Here is a 13,838-nt window from a genome sequence, read left to right on the forward strand (position 1 = left end):
TTGAAACTGTAGAATGTCTTCTTTTATTTGTGTACACTCAAAATAAAAACAAAATGTTGTATTTTTTGTAAAATAAAGAAAACTAACATGATGCATGATCTCTTGTCTCCCTCTGAACGAAGTCCAATCTGATAGTTCTCAGAAAATGAACTGTAACTTAGTGAATACTAATCACAAAAAAATGACACTTATGTCTAAAGAAACGTTGAAATGTCAGGTTTTAAATTGTGTAAGTCAAATCAAAAACAAACATTCTGTGTTTATGTAATCTGTATGAAAAGAGAGCCACGTCAGACGCTGGGGATTCAGCTCATTATCCACTAATGCGGCCACGCCCGCGGAGCCAGCACAGTTCAGACGTAAATTCCGAGTCAATACATGCATAAATCGTCTCAATCGTGTATTTATTGTCTTAAAAAGTGTTTATCTGGATGTTAAAGCCATAGTTAGCGATCTCTGGAAGACATGCCATTAGTTCCTGGTTCCTGTTCTTCTTTACATGAATTTGTGGACTAAAGGTGCACAGAGCGCCCTCCGGCTGCAAGTATGAATTGAAAACATAGTATCCAGCGTTCATAGTGATGACAATAAATATTGAATAAATACTCTTCTGTATAGAAAATTGACATAAACATATGAGAAAAATATAAATGAGAATCACCCATTATTCATGATGATTCACGCCTCCACGCATACTGTGTTTCTTGACAAAAAGTGTCTTACAAAAACTAAATCAATATATTGTTATAAATGGAGTAGGCAGCATAATTTTTTACATCATTTTGAAGCAAAAACTCTAGTCTACAACCTCCAATACCCAGAAGTCTTGTGAACACAGATTTAATATACTTTTTTGGCCTTATTTCAGTGACTTAAGTTTTTTGTTTTTTCAATAACCACGCATAAACGTTATTCTGTCAAAAACACAAACATGTGCATACATGTTCCTCACATATTATTGTAGCCTAGTTTGTGCTGAATACAGTGTAATGACACTTTTTCCATTAATATGTTTATGAACAACTGAAAAAAGCACAAATGGGCATCAGGGGCATGTCAAAACTTCTCCAGGCCCCAAATCAGCCTCAGACTCCAGAGGGTTAATGACTAGCTTAAACATTCTAAGCGATTGTTTCCTGCGACTGAAGCAGATTTTAATACTTACACGAGATTTAAACACCGACTGTAATCGGCGACTGAAGCAACTGGCTCTGACTGGACGCGTTTGAGCGCGATCAGTCATAAGTATCAATTTACATTCATAATCGGCCTTACAATTGTTAAGTGTGTCCTTGGCTTTAGTGTCTCAATGTGTATGAGCCAGGGTCCTTACCCGTGCCGTGACCAAATTCGTGTGCACAATATACTGATTCACGACCTAGGGAGCTAGGGAACTGATTGAAATGCACAATATGAAAGGTACTCAGAATTTTCATGATTTCAAAAAATTTTTTTTTTTCATATACAGTATGGCCTATATATACATCTGCAGATATACATATATAGACACACACCTTATTTTCAACAAGTACGTAAACTATTTCCTGTGAATGTGTGAGACTTTGATTCAACTATTTGCACTACAAACCAGTTAGTTTATGATTATGATAATAAATTACAATGATATGATGAACAAATACCAGTTTTCCAATATCATGCAGTATAATAGACTGTTTTTTGTACAGCTAAAATAACAAAGCGGCTGACACTGTAAGCTTGCATGTAGTACTACATTTCATCTGCGTATTCGTGTAAACACAAAATGAGCACACAAAGTATACTGAAAAAATATTAAGAATTTATGGCAGAATGGTATCCTGAACATAGCACCGATAATCTCTCACCCCCTTATAATATAAGATTATATGAAAGGTAACCTGATTTAAAGCTGTAAATTTAAATGCTTTTAACTTGGAAGGTTAGGTGGCTGAACAAACAACGTTATGCTCGAGTGTCTATCAATTTGAGAGGCAGTTGCATCATGCCCCATGGGTAATGACAAGTGAGTTCATTTATTCAAAGGTCAAACCCATCTGTTCCTTTTATTTTTGCCTATTACAGACTAATCTGAGTCTACAAGATGGTCTGATGCAAGTAATGGGCGGTGAAGTAAGTTAGCGTGTACATACGCCAGCGGGAATAGAGGCTGTGTTGCATAGGTACCATTATGCTGAGTAAGGAGCTTCTAAGGAAAATCCTTGTCTTTGGGGGAGAGTTTGGAGATCATCATCACAGCACTTGTCATGCTGCTCTAGGTGAAGAGAGGACACACATAATCAAATGCACCACTGCCTAATGATGATTACACACACACACACACACACACACACACACACACACACACACACACACACACACACACACACACACACACACACACACACACACACACACACACACACACCTAATCCAAAATGAATTCACTTTTACACACAAGATGTTTCAAACACATGTGCACATACACAAGGACTCATTATGGAGCTACTGTGCAATTTTCCTTTTTCCTGCCTTTTTCTCTCTCACCTTTTACCATCAATAAGTGTATCCTTGAGCTCCATTCAGTCTTTTCACAATAACACTCTGAATGTCTGCTGTTGAGTTTGATATGACTCATACCAATAATTTACACCAATGCTTTTAATATGCTCTTACTGCCACCAAATCGAGGAGAGAGAAAGGGGTAATAGGCAGAGAAACAAGAGATAGATAAGGAGGTTGAAAAAATGGGGGAGCGAAGGAAAGAGGGATTGGGTGGCAAAGTGATTTATCAAGCTGAAGGAAGAAGAAATCAAAAGCGGATACTTAAGCCTCGAGCACAACAGTCACAAACAGGCAGCTTTAGAAACCTCTATGTAATGTATGTCTGAACATTGAGAGAGAAGAGAAGAAAATGCAATATGATGGGATTATTGCATCATTTCTCAATGCAGACTCACAGATTAGCATAAACTAAAATATATGGCCCTTAATTTTTATGTCCACAAAGTCATCTTTTTTATAACTATAAGAATGCCAATACTGAAGCATTGCATGAGTATGATAATGTTTAACAGTGAGATCCATATATGATCAAATGCACATTATAAAATATGGTTTCCACAAATGGACATGATACTGACACAAAACCTCTTTTTTGAAAAACAAAGCTTCATTTTAATATGTGCTGAAAAATAAATAATTTCCAGTTCAGTAAGTAAGTAATATGTTGATTGTGTAAATGCTCTGACCGGTTCAGTTCAGAGAAAGCAGACTAATTCAAACCAGTAACTTGTCTTTTTGAACTTTTAATTAATAGATCCAGCATTCGTTCAGGAATCAGACTTGGTCATGTTGTATGGCTATGTTTTCAATTCACTATAAAGAACCTGCTCATTAAACTTGTTTGTGAATTGGACTACACAGTCATTCATTGGGAATCTGGCTAAACTGGTTGCACTGCATGTTTTTTGATTCACTAAAAAGAACCGACTCATAAGAATCACTCTTTTGGACAACTCAATTTTTGGACAAAAGCAGACAACTACGGAAGAGGATTAGGGCCAAGCAATAATAAAAAAATAAAACCATCTCGAGATTAAAATTGTAAAATTTCGAGAAAATACTCGTTAAATTTCGAGAAAAAGTCTGATAAAATTTTGAGAATAAAGTCATTAAATTATGAGAAAAAAGTTGTTAAATTACAAGAACAAATTCATTAAATTACGTTTTTTTTTCAAATAATTTAACGACTTTTTTTCTCGTAATTTAATGACTTTATTCTCATAATTTAATGAGTTTACTCTCATTTTATCTCAACTTTTTTCTCAAAATTTAATGACATTTTTCTCATAATTTAACGATTTATTTAATGAATTTATTCTTAACATTTTATCTCGACTTTTTTCTCGAAATTTAACGAGTTTTTTCTAGTAATTTAATTAGTTTATTCTCAACATTTTATTTAGACTTTTTTCTCGAAATTTAACGAGTTTTTTCTCGAAATTTAACAACTTTAATCTCGAGATGGTTTTATTTTTTTATTAATGCTTGGCCCCAAGTGCGTAGATTTGGTTTATTTTTTTATATATATATATATATATATATATATATATATATATATATATATATATATATATATTTTTTTTTTTTTATGTGTATAGCGTTTTTGGATCTATCTATCTATCTATCTATCTATCTATCTATCTATCTATCTATCTATCTATCTATCTATCTATCTATCTATCTATCTATCTATCTTTATGGAATTTATCTATAACCATTAATCAAATTCTAACATAATGGAGTGATTCTAAAAAGAAAGAAATTATGTTAAATATTGAAACCGCCAGTAGGTGGCAGCGATTTGACGTTTTAATGAGTGAGCTACTTAAATCGTTCATTCAAGCAAATTCGTTCAAAAACAGATTAATTAAGGAAGAAAACAAACACCGATGTGAATACTTTTGTCACTGATAAGACACTATTGATAAATGAAGCAACAAAACAGACGGCTGTTTTGGTAACTGGTTACAGTTACACTGATAGTTATGGCTAAATTGCAATGGATTAGCTAGTTAAAATATATGTGGAGTGTACTTAGCTATTGCAATGTTTTCATACCTCCTTCTCAGTACATGCTTTATTCTTTTTAACGTCCCTCTTTGAACAGAGGTTTAATATAGTCGGCTGGGCAACGGTTCTCTTCATTTTTTGGTGCAACCCGTGCTCTCCATTCAAACTGTACAGCACCACTCGCATTGTTTTGGTGAAAGTGCGACGCGCATTGGTTGGGCGTTACCAATCGGTTCAAAGGAAGGAGGTATTTTTTTGACTAATTTATTATGACAAACTCATATTCCATTAGAAACAAAATTATTGTTACAAAATAAATGAATTATACACATGTTAGTATAGATCTACTGTGATTTTCATGTTGGAATATTGGGGGGGTTGTAACTGATAGATTTGAATATTGGGGGGGTTACCTATAGTCATCTAAAAAGTGGTCTACAGACAGTAATGATTGCAGTTATACTGCAGGCTAAATATACTCTAAAAGGCAGTGTTTAGTTAAAGATGAAATGGCACAGATAACATCAATATTCAGATTAAGGCTCATTATTAACGGAAAACAGATTATGCTGCTGAATCGCACACACCTTCTCTGACCGCAAAAATCAGATTAGTTCAATAATGACTTTAAAGGTATGGTTCCAAATATATTACAACTGCAGGGGAAATAGGGTCAGAGATGGAAAACAGAGGAATATTAACAATGTTATTAATATTGAATAAGGTGTTAAGGTGCATGCTTATTAAGGGATCAAAGCTAGCATGGGGAAAAGGATGAAGACAATTTAAAAAACAATCGTATTATATAATATGGTTCTGGCATACTGAGATACAGCAACAAAATAAAAATGAGAAGAGAGAAAAACTGGTATTATGACAGATAAATCATGCCTTAACAACAAACCTAATATTAAGAACTAAAGGCGCATGCTACCAATCTATGTAAGATGGTATTTATTCTCAATTTTACAGCAACATTAAAAGAACATTTCACTCAAAACTGCAATATGCTGTCATCTCTGGTTGTTAAAAAACATATGACTTTCTTTTTTTTTTCTGCGGAACAAAAAAGAAGATATTTTGAAAAATGTTGGTGGGGTCCAAACAATAAACTTAATTGAATTTCATGTTATTAAAAAGAAGGGAAAAAAGAGGCATTTTTCAATATATCTTCTTTTGTATAGGAGAAAGTCATATACGTTTGGGTGAGTAAAAGATGACAGGTGAACCATTTCCTTAGCAGCATAATACATTGGCCAAGCAAAGACAAATATATAATTGGATTTACTTGTTTTCTATATTCACATGTTTTAAAATGTGTAATTTTTTCCTGTCCAGACAAGCTGAATTTTCAGCATCATTACTCCAGTCTTCAGTGTCACATGATCCTTCAGAAATCATTCTAATATGCTGATTTGGTGCCCAGGAAACATTTGTTGTTATCATTAATGAAGAAAACAGTTATACAGAATTTACAAATAACTGTCATTTTTGATCATTGCAATGCATCCTTGCTGAATACAAGTCTTTAATCAAAATGATTAAAGTCTGATCATTTATTTAAAAGAAAAAAAGTCTTACTGACCCCAATCTTTTGAATGGTATTGTATTTACTGATTTTGTCTTTATTATTTATTTTGCTTACATGATCTAATAAACTCCAATATCACTCTAGAGTGCTTTGTCATTTGTGAGTCACATATGATGACAGTGATTGGGTCTAGTGAGAATAATGAGCCATGCAGGTCTAAAGTCTCTGTGGTCTCAGAGTGTGAAGACTAGCTTGGCTCAGCTCTACTCAATTAGTGCAACAAAGGGCCCTGCATCGGCCCTAAGGATGACCTCTTTTTTTGCTGCTGTCACCTGCCATAGTACACAGCCTATTCAAATAAACACATCAAGAAACACAATCATACAGTACATATATAATTTACAGTAATAATAACACAATTGGAGTTTGCAAAACTCTTTTGATGCAATGTAAGCTTAATTATTAGAAACTACTTTATAGAAACTAAAGTTATTAGAAACTTTTAAAAGTTATTACTTTAATTCCATGAATGCTGAGTGGAATTAAAGTTTTGTTACTATGCAAGGTTAACAATTCAAAGTGGTCTACACTATTAATTGACAGCAAATTGTCATTTAAGTCATCACTTGCATTTGACGCACAGCTGAATTTGCTTGTATTTCAGGAACAAAGCATGCATTTTGCTTGATGTTAGACGATGAATGGTTGTTTTTTGCTTGATTATTGTGACCTAATATACAAGAATACATCATCCTGTTGTCAGCATATGTTGTCTCATGGAGCATTTAAGTTCATTATAAACTGCATAATCAACGTACATTGAATTCCAAAGTCTGTTGCTGTCTATTTTTATGCTGTCTGGATCTGGTTTCTGCCCTTCTTGGTCAGGTCGAGGTCAGGTCTTGTAATCGACATTTAAATCTCAATGGGAACAAACTGATTAAATAATGGTTTAATAAAATGACAGACATCCTGCGAGTTATACTAATAAACACATGAAAGAAATGGACTCATACTACATGTAGGACTAGTTTCACTGCCGTTCAAATGTTTGGGGTTAGTAAGATTTTTTTTTTTTTTTCTTTAAAGAAATTAATCATTTTATTCAGCAAGAATTCATAAAAATGATCAAACTTGACAGTAAAGACATTTACAATGTTACAAAAGATTTATATAAAGGCTGTTCTTTTGAACTTTCTATTCATCAAAGAATTCTGGAAAAAGTACCGTTTTCACAAAAATATTGTGATAGTTCAACCAAAAATTAAAATTCTGTCATCATTTACTCACCCTCAAGTAGTTCCAAACCAGTATGAATTTAATTGTTCTGTTGAACACAAAAGAAGATATTTGGAAGACTGTAAGTAACCAAACAGATCTTGCCCCCGGTTTCATCTGGTGAGCTTAGAAACATACTGCCTCAGTGAGGGTCGTCCGAGTACACACACCCACTATATCCCCAAGGCTTTGCTCTCACAGCAAGACTTCATTGTGTGAAGATCTTCTCTGGTTCCTCCAAAGCTATCAGTTTCTCTGCAGTTAAATCCCCACTTACATTATCTCCGTCCAGCATTCCTCGGAGGAACGACATGTTGGCGTTGCAGAAGAATTACTCGATGAAGGAGGGACCCGCACCTCATTAACTATGAGAAAAGGCTACTTGAAGTTCAAATTATTTAAATAATTATACAATTTAATTCTGAATCCCACAATATATGTCTGCGTACAAATGTGAAGTGTTGAATAGACCAGTAAGACATGATATTAGCGTCACCTGGTGGTAGCTAGTGTCCATTGCACTCACAAATCTAGACTGCAGATACAGAACGCAAAAAAGAAAGCAGCAACAGCATCAAAATAAATTATAAGATAAATAATCTTTATTTGACATGTCATATATAAAATTATGTATCCACAATTAATATTACCAAGGCGTTTACAGAGAATTCTTTCTCAGTAGTGGGTGCAAAGCTCCAGCCGGTTTGTGCGCAGGCAGAAAGACAGCTGTCCAGTACGAACGGATCATCTCAGGACCACACTGAACTCAAGAGCGAATGTAAGGAAACGTCACTAAAATCTTTTGTTTGCTTTCCTGATTGTCAACCTTTCGAAAGTGTTCATAACGTACGTTTCAGAATGAAAACATTCAGTATTGTTTGATGAAAACGGTATGTAGCAGAAGCACCAACAAAAGGAGTTTGTAAATGAATGGAAATAGATTTACAAAGTGGACGTCCAACTTTCTGCATAACACACAGACATTTCATACCTCTGGAGGCACATGTACCCACACCAAGCCCTTCAAGACAACGACTTCATAAGCCAGTATTGACTACTGGACGTCACTCTGTGTAAACCACACGATGTTCCTTTACCAGAACAATCAAACAAACAAAACAGACAAACAAAAAAGAAAAAGAAAAATCCTCAGACATTCAAACCCAATTATAGTTGCAAAATGATCATTAGCACAATTCTTATTTTTATTTTACAACTCCTAAGCTAAACTGAAAAGAGACAGAAAACCCCCTGCAACCTTTAAAAACAAACTAACAATGAATAAACAACCTCCACTATTCTACAAAATATTCTCCATCCTCAGTAACTTGAACGCAGAGAAGAAAAAAAAAAGTTTTGGACTGTTTTCATCCGGGTGGTGATGTTTCATTTAAGTCATTATTAAAAAATTAAATATACTGTATAGGTTATTAATTACAGTAATAATGTTCCATGCAATCAGGTATTTCATTTCTTTTTTTTTTTCTGTACAGAGTTCAAGAGATCAGTAGTTATTAGCAAGGCTGTACAAGCCCACACTTTCTATTGGCGCAGATGCTAGTGTGATAAAGCGGCCTTACTGCCTCGTGTCAATACGCTGACCCTAAAGTTATATGGTAATACATTGCCATTGGAATAGATAAAGGTGTGAGAGCACATGGGACACAGAGCTTGTCTGTTTTAAATAGCATTTACATCACTCACATTTGTTACAGGCAAAACAGATGATTCTAGACTGTGACAAAAGGATGCTCACAAGCGGACACAGACTCTTCACACTGCAGTTTTACCACGGTAAGCATAATGACACCAGGCACAGGCGTAGTTGGTTTGCCAATTTGTCTGAAAACAGCACACCAGCATTTCCCAACAGATCGATGAAGGCATATCATACCCTTAACAGCAAAATTGACAAACTAAACCACCTGGGTTCTTTCAGTCAAATACATTATTATTACTTTATTAAAAAAAAAAAAAAAAAAAAAAAAGCAGCCAAGTTCATCAAGATTGCAAGAAAAGCACTAGCGGTTAGAGAGTCCTCCCTCTGTAGACATGATGTACGGCAAGCACGTAAGACCCACTGCGTTAAGGATGTTTGTGTGTTCATGATGACGACGATTTCAACTCAAACAAAATGTAGAATATGGAGGAAATAAAACAAGAGCAAAGGGAAAAAAGCCATTTGGCAGCATACAGTATTAAAAGATGAAAGAGGTGCAGTTTAGGACTGCAGATGTTAAACAGCTGTGATTACATTTACTAGGATAAAACGGTACAGGGAAACGTGAAAGTACATTCAAGTGAGACCCCTTCACTCCGTAATGAGGGGGAAATGTGTTTGTTTCAGTCTGTGTGTCAGATAACGTTAAGTGATGCTGCCCTTCACGTCAATGAACAAATCCCTTTCTTTCCTCCTCTTTCCTTTCATCATATTCAAAACTTGCCATTGATATTAATACTTACAGCATGTGACAGGCTGCTCTATGTTTGGATCAATTTACTTGCGGAACATACCTGTAGTTACTAGTGTTCAACTGGAGTTCACTCTAGAGAATAAAGGAGGTGAAGAAGAGGAGAACTCTGGGATTCATCAATTCACTTGCTCACTTTGTGTTTATAATCATATGTAAAAAAAAAAATGTTGGACAGTTTTGAAATGTTGTACAGCTAAAATTCATTCCTGGGCCTATTTTTACGCATCAACTTGAATCCTAAACTGAGTGTGTTTCAAAGTTCTCAGGTTTAAGTGACACCCATTTTAGACTTAATCTAAAACAAATGCAGATTTTTTTATTATTATTATTATTATTCAAGTGTAATATACAAATCTGCTGCCAGGTTTAGCCTTGTGTAAAGTTATCTAAAGGAAACGTTTAGCTAAGAGAAGCACTGAAGGTAGCAACCCCGTCTGTAAAGAAGAGAGGAAGGAGAAAGAAACTGGAGTTGACCACTTTAAGAAACTGGCCATTCTGTCCAAACAAACATTCACACTTTAAAAGACCCCTATGGTGCCATCTCCATCCTCTCTTTTTCAATTTTCATCTCTTTTCATTGTTTATAGTGATTTTTTTTTTTTCTATGGACAAATTACGATTCATCGCCCCCCAGTGAATTTAACCTGTAATACCCAAATGTTTAACCTCAAACCCTCTTCATCTCCCTCAAGCGCACCTGTAACTGCTCTAATATGTACAGCAAGCGTGTTGAAAGCTAAAAGCAAGATAAAAGAAAACAAATGGTCACACAACTGCATGACATGATTGAATTAGGCCCATGCACATGCTAGCACACACACACACACACGCACAGACCCGATGTCTCACTCTCTCACACACAGACACACATACACACACACTGTAACAAACTACAAGCCCTGCTTGTTTTAGTGGTGACTGAACATGCAGCTGAAACACGGGAGAACTGACGATGAGGAGTCTGATGACGCGTGTGTGAATGTGTGCGCATGGGGTGCAGTCTTAAAAGAACAGAGGAAAAAGGCAGGGGTGGGTGGGTGTGTGTGTGTGTGTGAGTTCATGTGTGTCGGGAGGAAGTTGTCCTAGAATTTCAGCTGCCGACTCTTCATGTACCTTTCCTCCTCTTCACCTGCAGAGGCCAAAAAAAAAGAGAGAGTGGTTTTTATAGTGCTAGAGGAAATGAAGACCAAAAGAATGAAGGTGATTTCGAAATGGACAGGCTTTAGTTAAAGAAAATACCTTTTAAAAGATGAGAGGAGAAAGTTAAACTGCAGGAAGAGAAACAGATCAGAAGATACAAACAGAAAATGACAGTCAATATAAAAGAGACAGAAGCATTGATTGGAATATTATAAACAGTCACATCAGGGACAGCGATGACACTTTAGACACACAAAGAGAGGGAAACATGTTCCTGTAAACAGGCTGTACCTTCTAAGTGGTGGCGGGAGATATACTTGAGTGCCTCATCCAATAGGATGACAGGAATTGAGATCTTGAGGACTACAATCCATTGGGAATAATGCAGCGGAGTTACCTGGAAGATCAGCTGGGAAACACAAACAAAAGTGCAGAGGTCAGGAAAACTGAGAGAACATTGTAGCTCTCACTCCATATTTTCTGTGAATAACACGCAGGAGTGTAATCTCATCAGGTGTGAAAAAGGTGCCAAAGAGGTGACCCGGGGGGCATGTCCCAGCTTTATATTAGCTTTAAAATGTGGAGTTACAGTCAATTTTACATGAGAATATAAGAAGAGAAAAAAAAAAAAAAAACACTCACCACATAGTGTTTATTTATTAAAAAAAAAAAATCTCTCTACTTCAGTTGTTATGGAACTGATTCAATATGACTATACAATACTATTGCTACTACTACTAATAGGGGTTAATTTATTATGATCATCAACAACAACAGTGACTGTTATTGTTTTATTATTGTTAATATGTTATTAAAATATTTGCATTTTATTAAATTATAAAAATGTAAACAAACATTATTACTATAATAATACAATTGAACCTGTAGTGTAAAAAAAAATACTAATAATTATAATAATTTTTATCATTATTTTGCAGGTCTTTTGACCGTTTTAAAAGATGCAATATGTAAGTTTTCTGTCCGCTAGAGGTCGCTAGAGGCCTATTCATAAAGGCATAGCTTGATGACGGCAAGTTTGAGCGCGGAATCTTGGGACATGTGGTCTTCACATCACAGCCGGTGGAAACAATCGGGATAGGACTCAGGAAGAATGCATGTTCATGGATGTGATTATTAACGTTACTGTAGTATAAAGCAGAGCATGCCCGTGAGTTATGGGAGCTGAACGTTGAATTACAGCTGAATTACGCTGGAGTGATTGAGCAACACGCCTCATGAGCAGCACAACTTTTTTGATACATAAATGTATCAAAACAGTTGTTCCCTTGTCTATTAAAACATGTAATATATTAAAGCGTCTTTGGTGTTTCCATGGTTTTTACAAAATAAAACCGGAAACCGAGGGTAACGCGGGTATGTCACAATTGACAGGCGACTCCTCACACATCCCGAAGCCTTGGTTAAAATTGCATTTTTCTCACCATTTACAAATAGTTGTAAACATTTGGGATATTGTAAGTACTCAAGTGAACAAAATATGGCCTAGTGGTTTTTGGATATTTTACTGCAAAAATCTTACATATTGCACCTTTAATTTCTTTGCTTAAACAAACCATAGAACTTTTATTTTTTGAAAAACCACAGCTTCTCTTTTGCTCTTTTAAAATGATTCTCATTTTTGGGTGAACAATCCCTTTACATACTTACTTTTTTTGAGGTTTATTCCACCAGGTGTTTTTTGAGGTATAATCCATCATTTATACCATTTTATAAAAGGATAAAACTTACTCTCTATAGTGACAGAGAAAAAGAGAGATATTTCCTGTACATTTTACTTACCGGTAGAGGCTCCACATACAGGATGAGGAAGTGTAGAGACAAGGACAGGATTATTGCTCCCAGCAGCCATATATTCACCCAGGGTGGCATCCTCAGCAGAGACTGATTCTCTGACAGGCTGCATGAGAGAAGAGTTGGTCTCAGTCAGCGCCTTAATTTACTTATTTAACAATTATCAAGTAGTCATTCAGGTTATGCTCACTTTAAAAATTAAACAATGCAGAGGAACAGTCCTCCTGGACAACCTGCGTATAAATGCCTTGATCAAGGCATTAAACCTCTAACCTTTTAAGGATCACCCCAGATCAGTCTACAGCACTCATATTTTATTGAAATAAGAAGAATGGAAGTAGCAAAAATGACAATAAGAAAAATAAAAAAAAATAAGAAAATGAACTTGAGAGCTGTAGCAGACCACATCTCCACCGAGCTCATGAGACATCTAAAAGGTGCTTTAAAGAAACTAGTTTGACATATTGAAAGAACACAGTTGATGCAGTGCCATCACCATGGCTGCAGGTCTTACCTGTTAAGAGCGTTGAACATCTCTATGGTAACAAGCACAGAGAGAGCCATGGTGGTGGGGTAACGTGACTCAAAGACCTCACAGTTAATGCCCTCAAACATGGGGTTTTCTTCTGTACACTGCATGAAATGTCGCTACAGATGAGAAAATTAGAAAAAGATTATTAGCACCACTATCCATCTTTAGCTACATTTCAAATGGTGATCTTCAAGTGTTTGTTTTCTAAGTGGCTTCACAGTGTCTATTAACAATACAGAAGGGCTGTGTTTTGGTACATTTAATAATTTCAGATGCAAAATTAATAAAGACAGGAAATCATTTGACCCACTGATGGCAGTCATTATGACCTCTGAAGGGCTGATCTGATATAAGAAAAGAGCAGCTGTGTAGATCATCCTGTGAGATCTGAACTTCCTGACACTGAACAGCTGTGTCTTTATTTTAACATGATAGAGTGCTATATTCAAAGAAACAACCTCAGAGAACAGTTCAAACTTCCTAATTTGGCATTAATCCTTGGTGAAGCTGTTTATTCCTA

At 35.6% G+C, this 13,838-nt stretch overlaps 2 protein-coding genes across 3 annotated transcripts in view; both read right to left on the minus strand.

Moving 5' to 3' along the window:
• camkk1a (calcium/calmodulin-dependent protein kinase kinase 1, alpha a) overlaps nucleotides 1-2,452 on the minus strand; it is a 102,636-nt gene extending 100,184 nt beyond the window's left edge. The window contains exon 1 of the mRNA XM_067406910.1: nucleotides 2,164-2,452. The gene's annotated coding sequence lies outside the window, so the exon portion shown is untranslated. The remainder of the gene's footprint in view (nucleotides 1-2,163) is intronic.
• A 5,355-nt stretch (nucleotides 2,453-7,807) lies between these two features.
• The window catches only part of atp2a3 (ATPase sarcoplasmic/endoplasmic reticulum Ca2+ transporting 3), a 63,210-nt gene continuing 57,179 nt past the window's right edge, over nucleotides 7,808-13,838 (minus strand). Inside the window, exons 18-22 of one of the 2 annotated variants that reach the window (XM_067405583.1) lie at nucleotides 13,301-13,434; nucleotides 12,775-12,892; nucleotides 11,266-11,383; nucleotides 11,074-11,102; nucleotides 7,808-10,963 (exon numbers count right to left, since the gene is read on the minus strand). In XM_067405583.1, coding sequence (XP_067261684.1) covers nucleotides 11,098-11,102; nucleotides 11,266-11,383; nucleotides 12,775-12,892; nucleotides 13,301-13,434 — 375 coding nt within the window. In that variant the 3' untranslated portion in view covers nucleotides 7,808-10,963; nucleotides 11,074-11,097. The remainder of the gene's footprint in view (nucleotides 10,964-11,073; nucleotides 11,103-11,265; nucleotides 11,384-12,774; nucleotides 12,893-13,300; nucleotides 13,435-13,838) is intronic. The other variant, XM_067405582.1, reaches the window with a different exon arrangement.

The sequence above is a fragment of the Chanodichthys erythropterus genome, chromosome 13 (genome assembly GCF_024489055.1).
Source record: "Chanodichthys erythropterus isolate Z2021 chromosome 13, ASM2448905v1, whole genome shotgun sequence".
Taxonomy (NCBI): Eukaryota; Metazoa; Chordata; class Actinopteri; order Cypriniformes; family Xenocyprididae; genus Chanodichthys; species Chanodichthys erythropterus.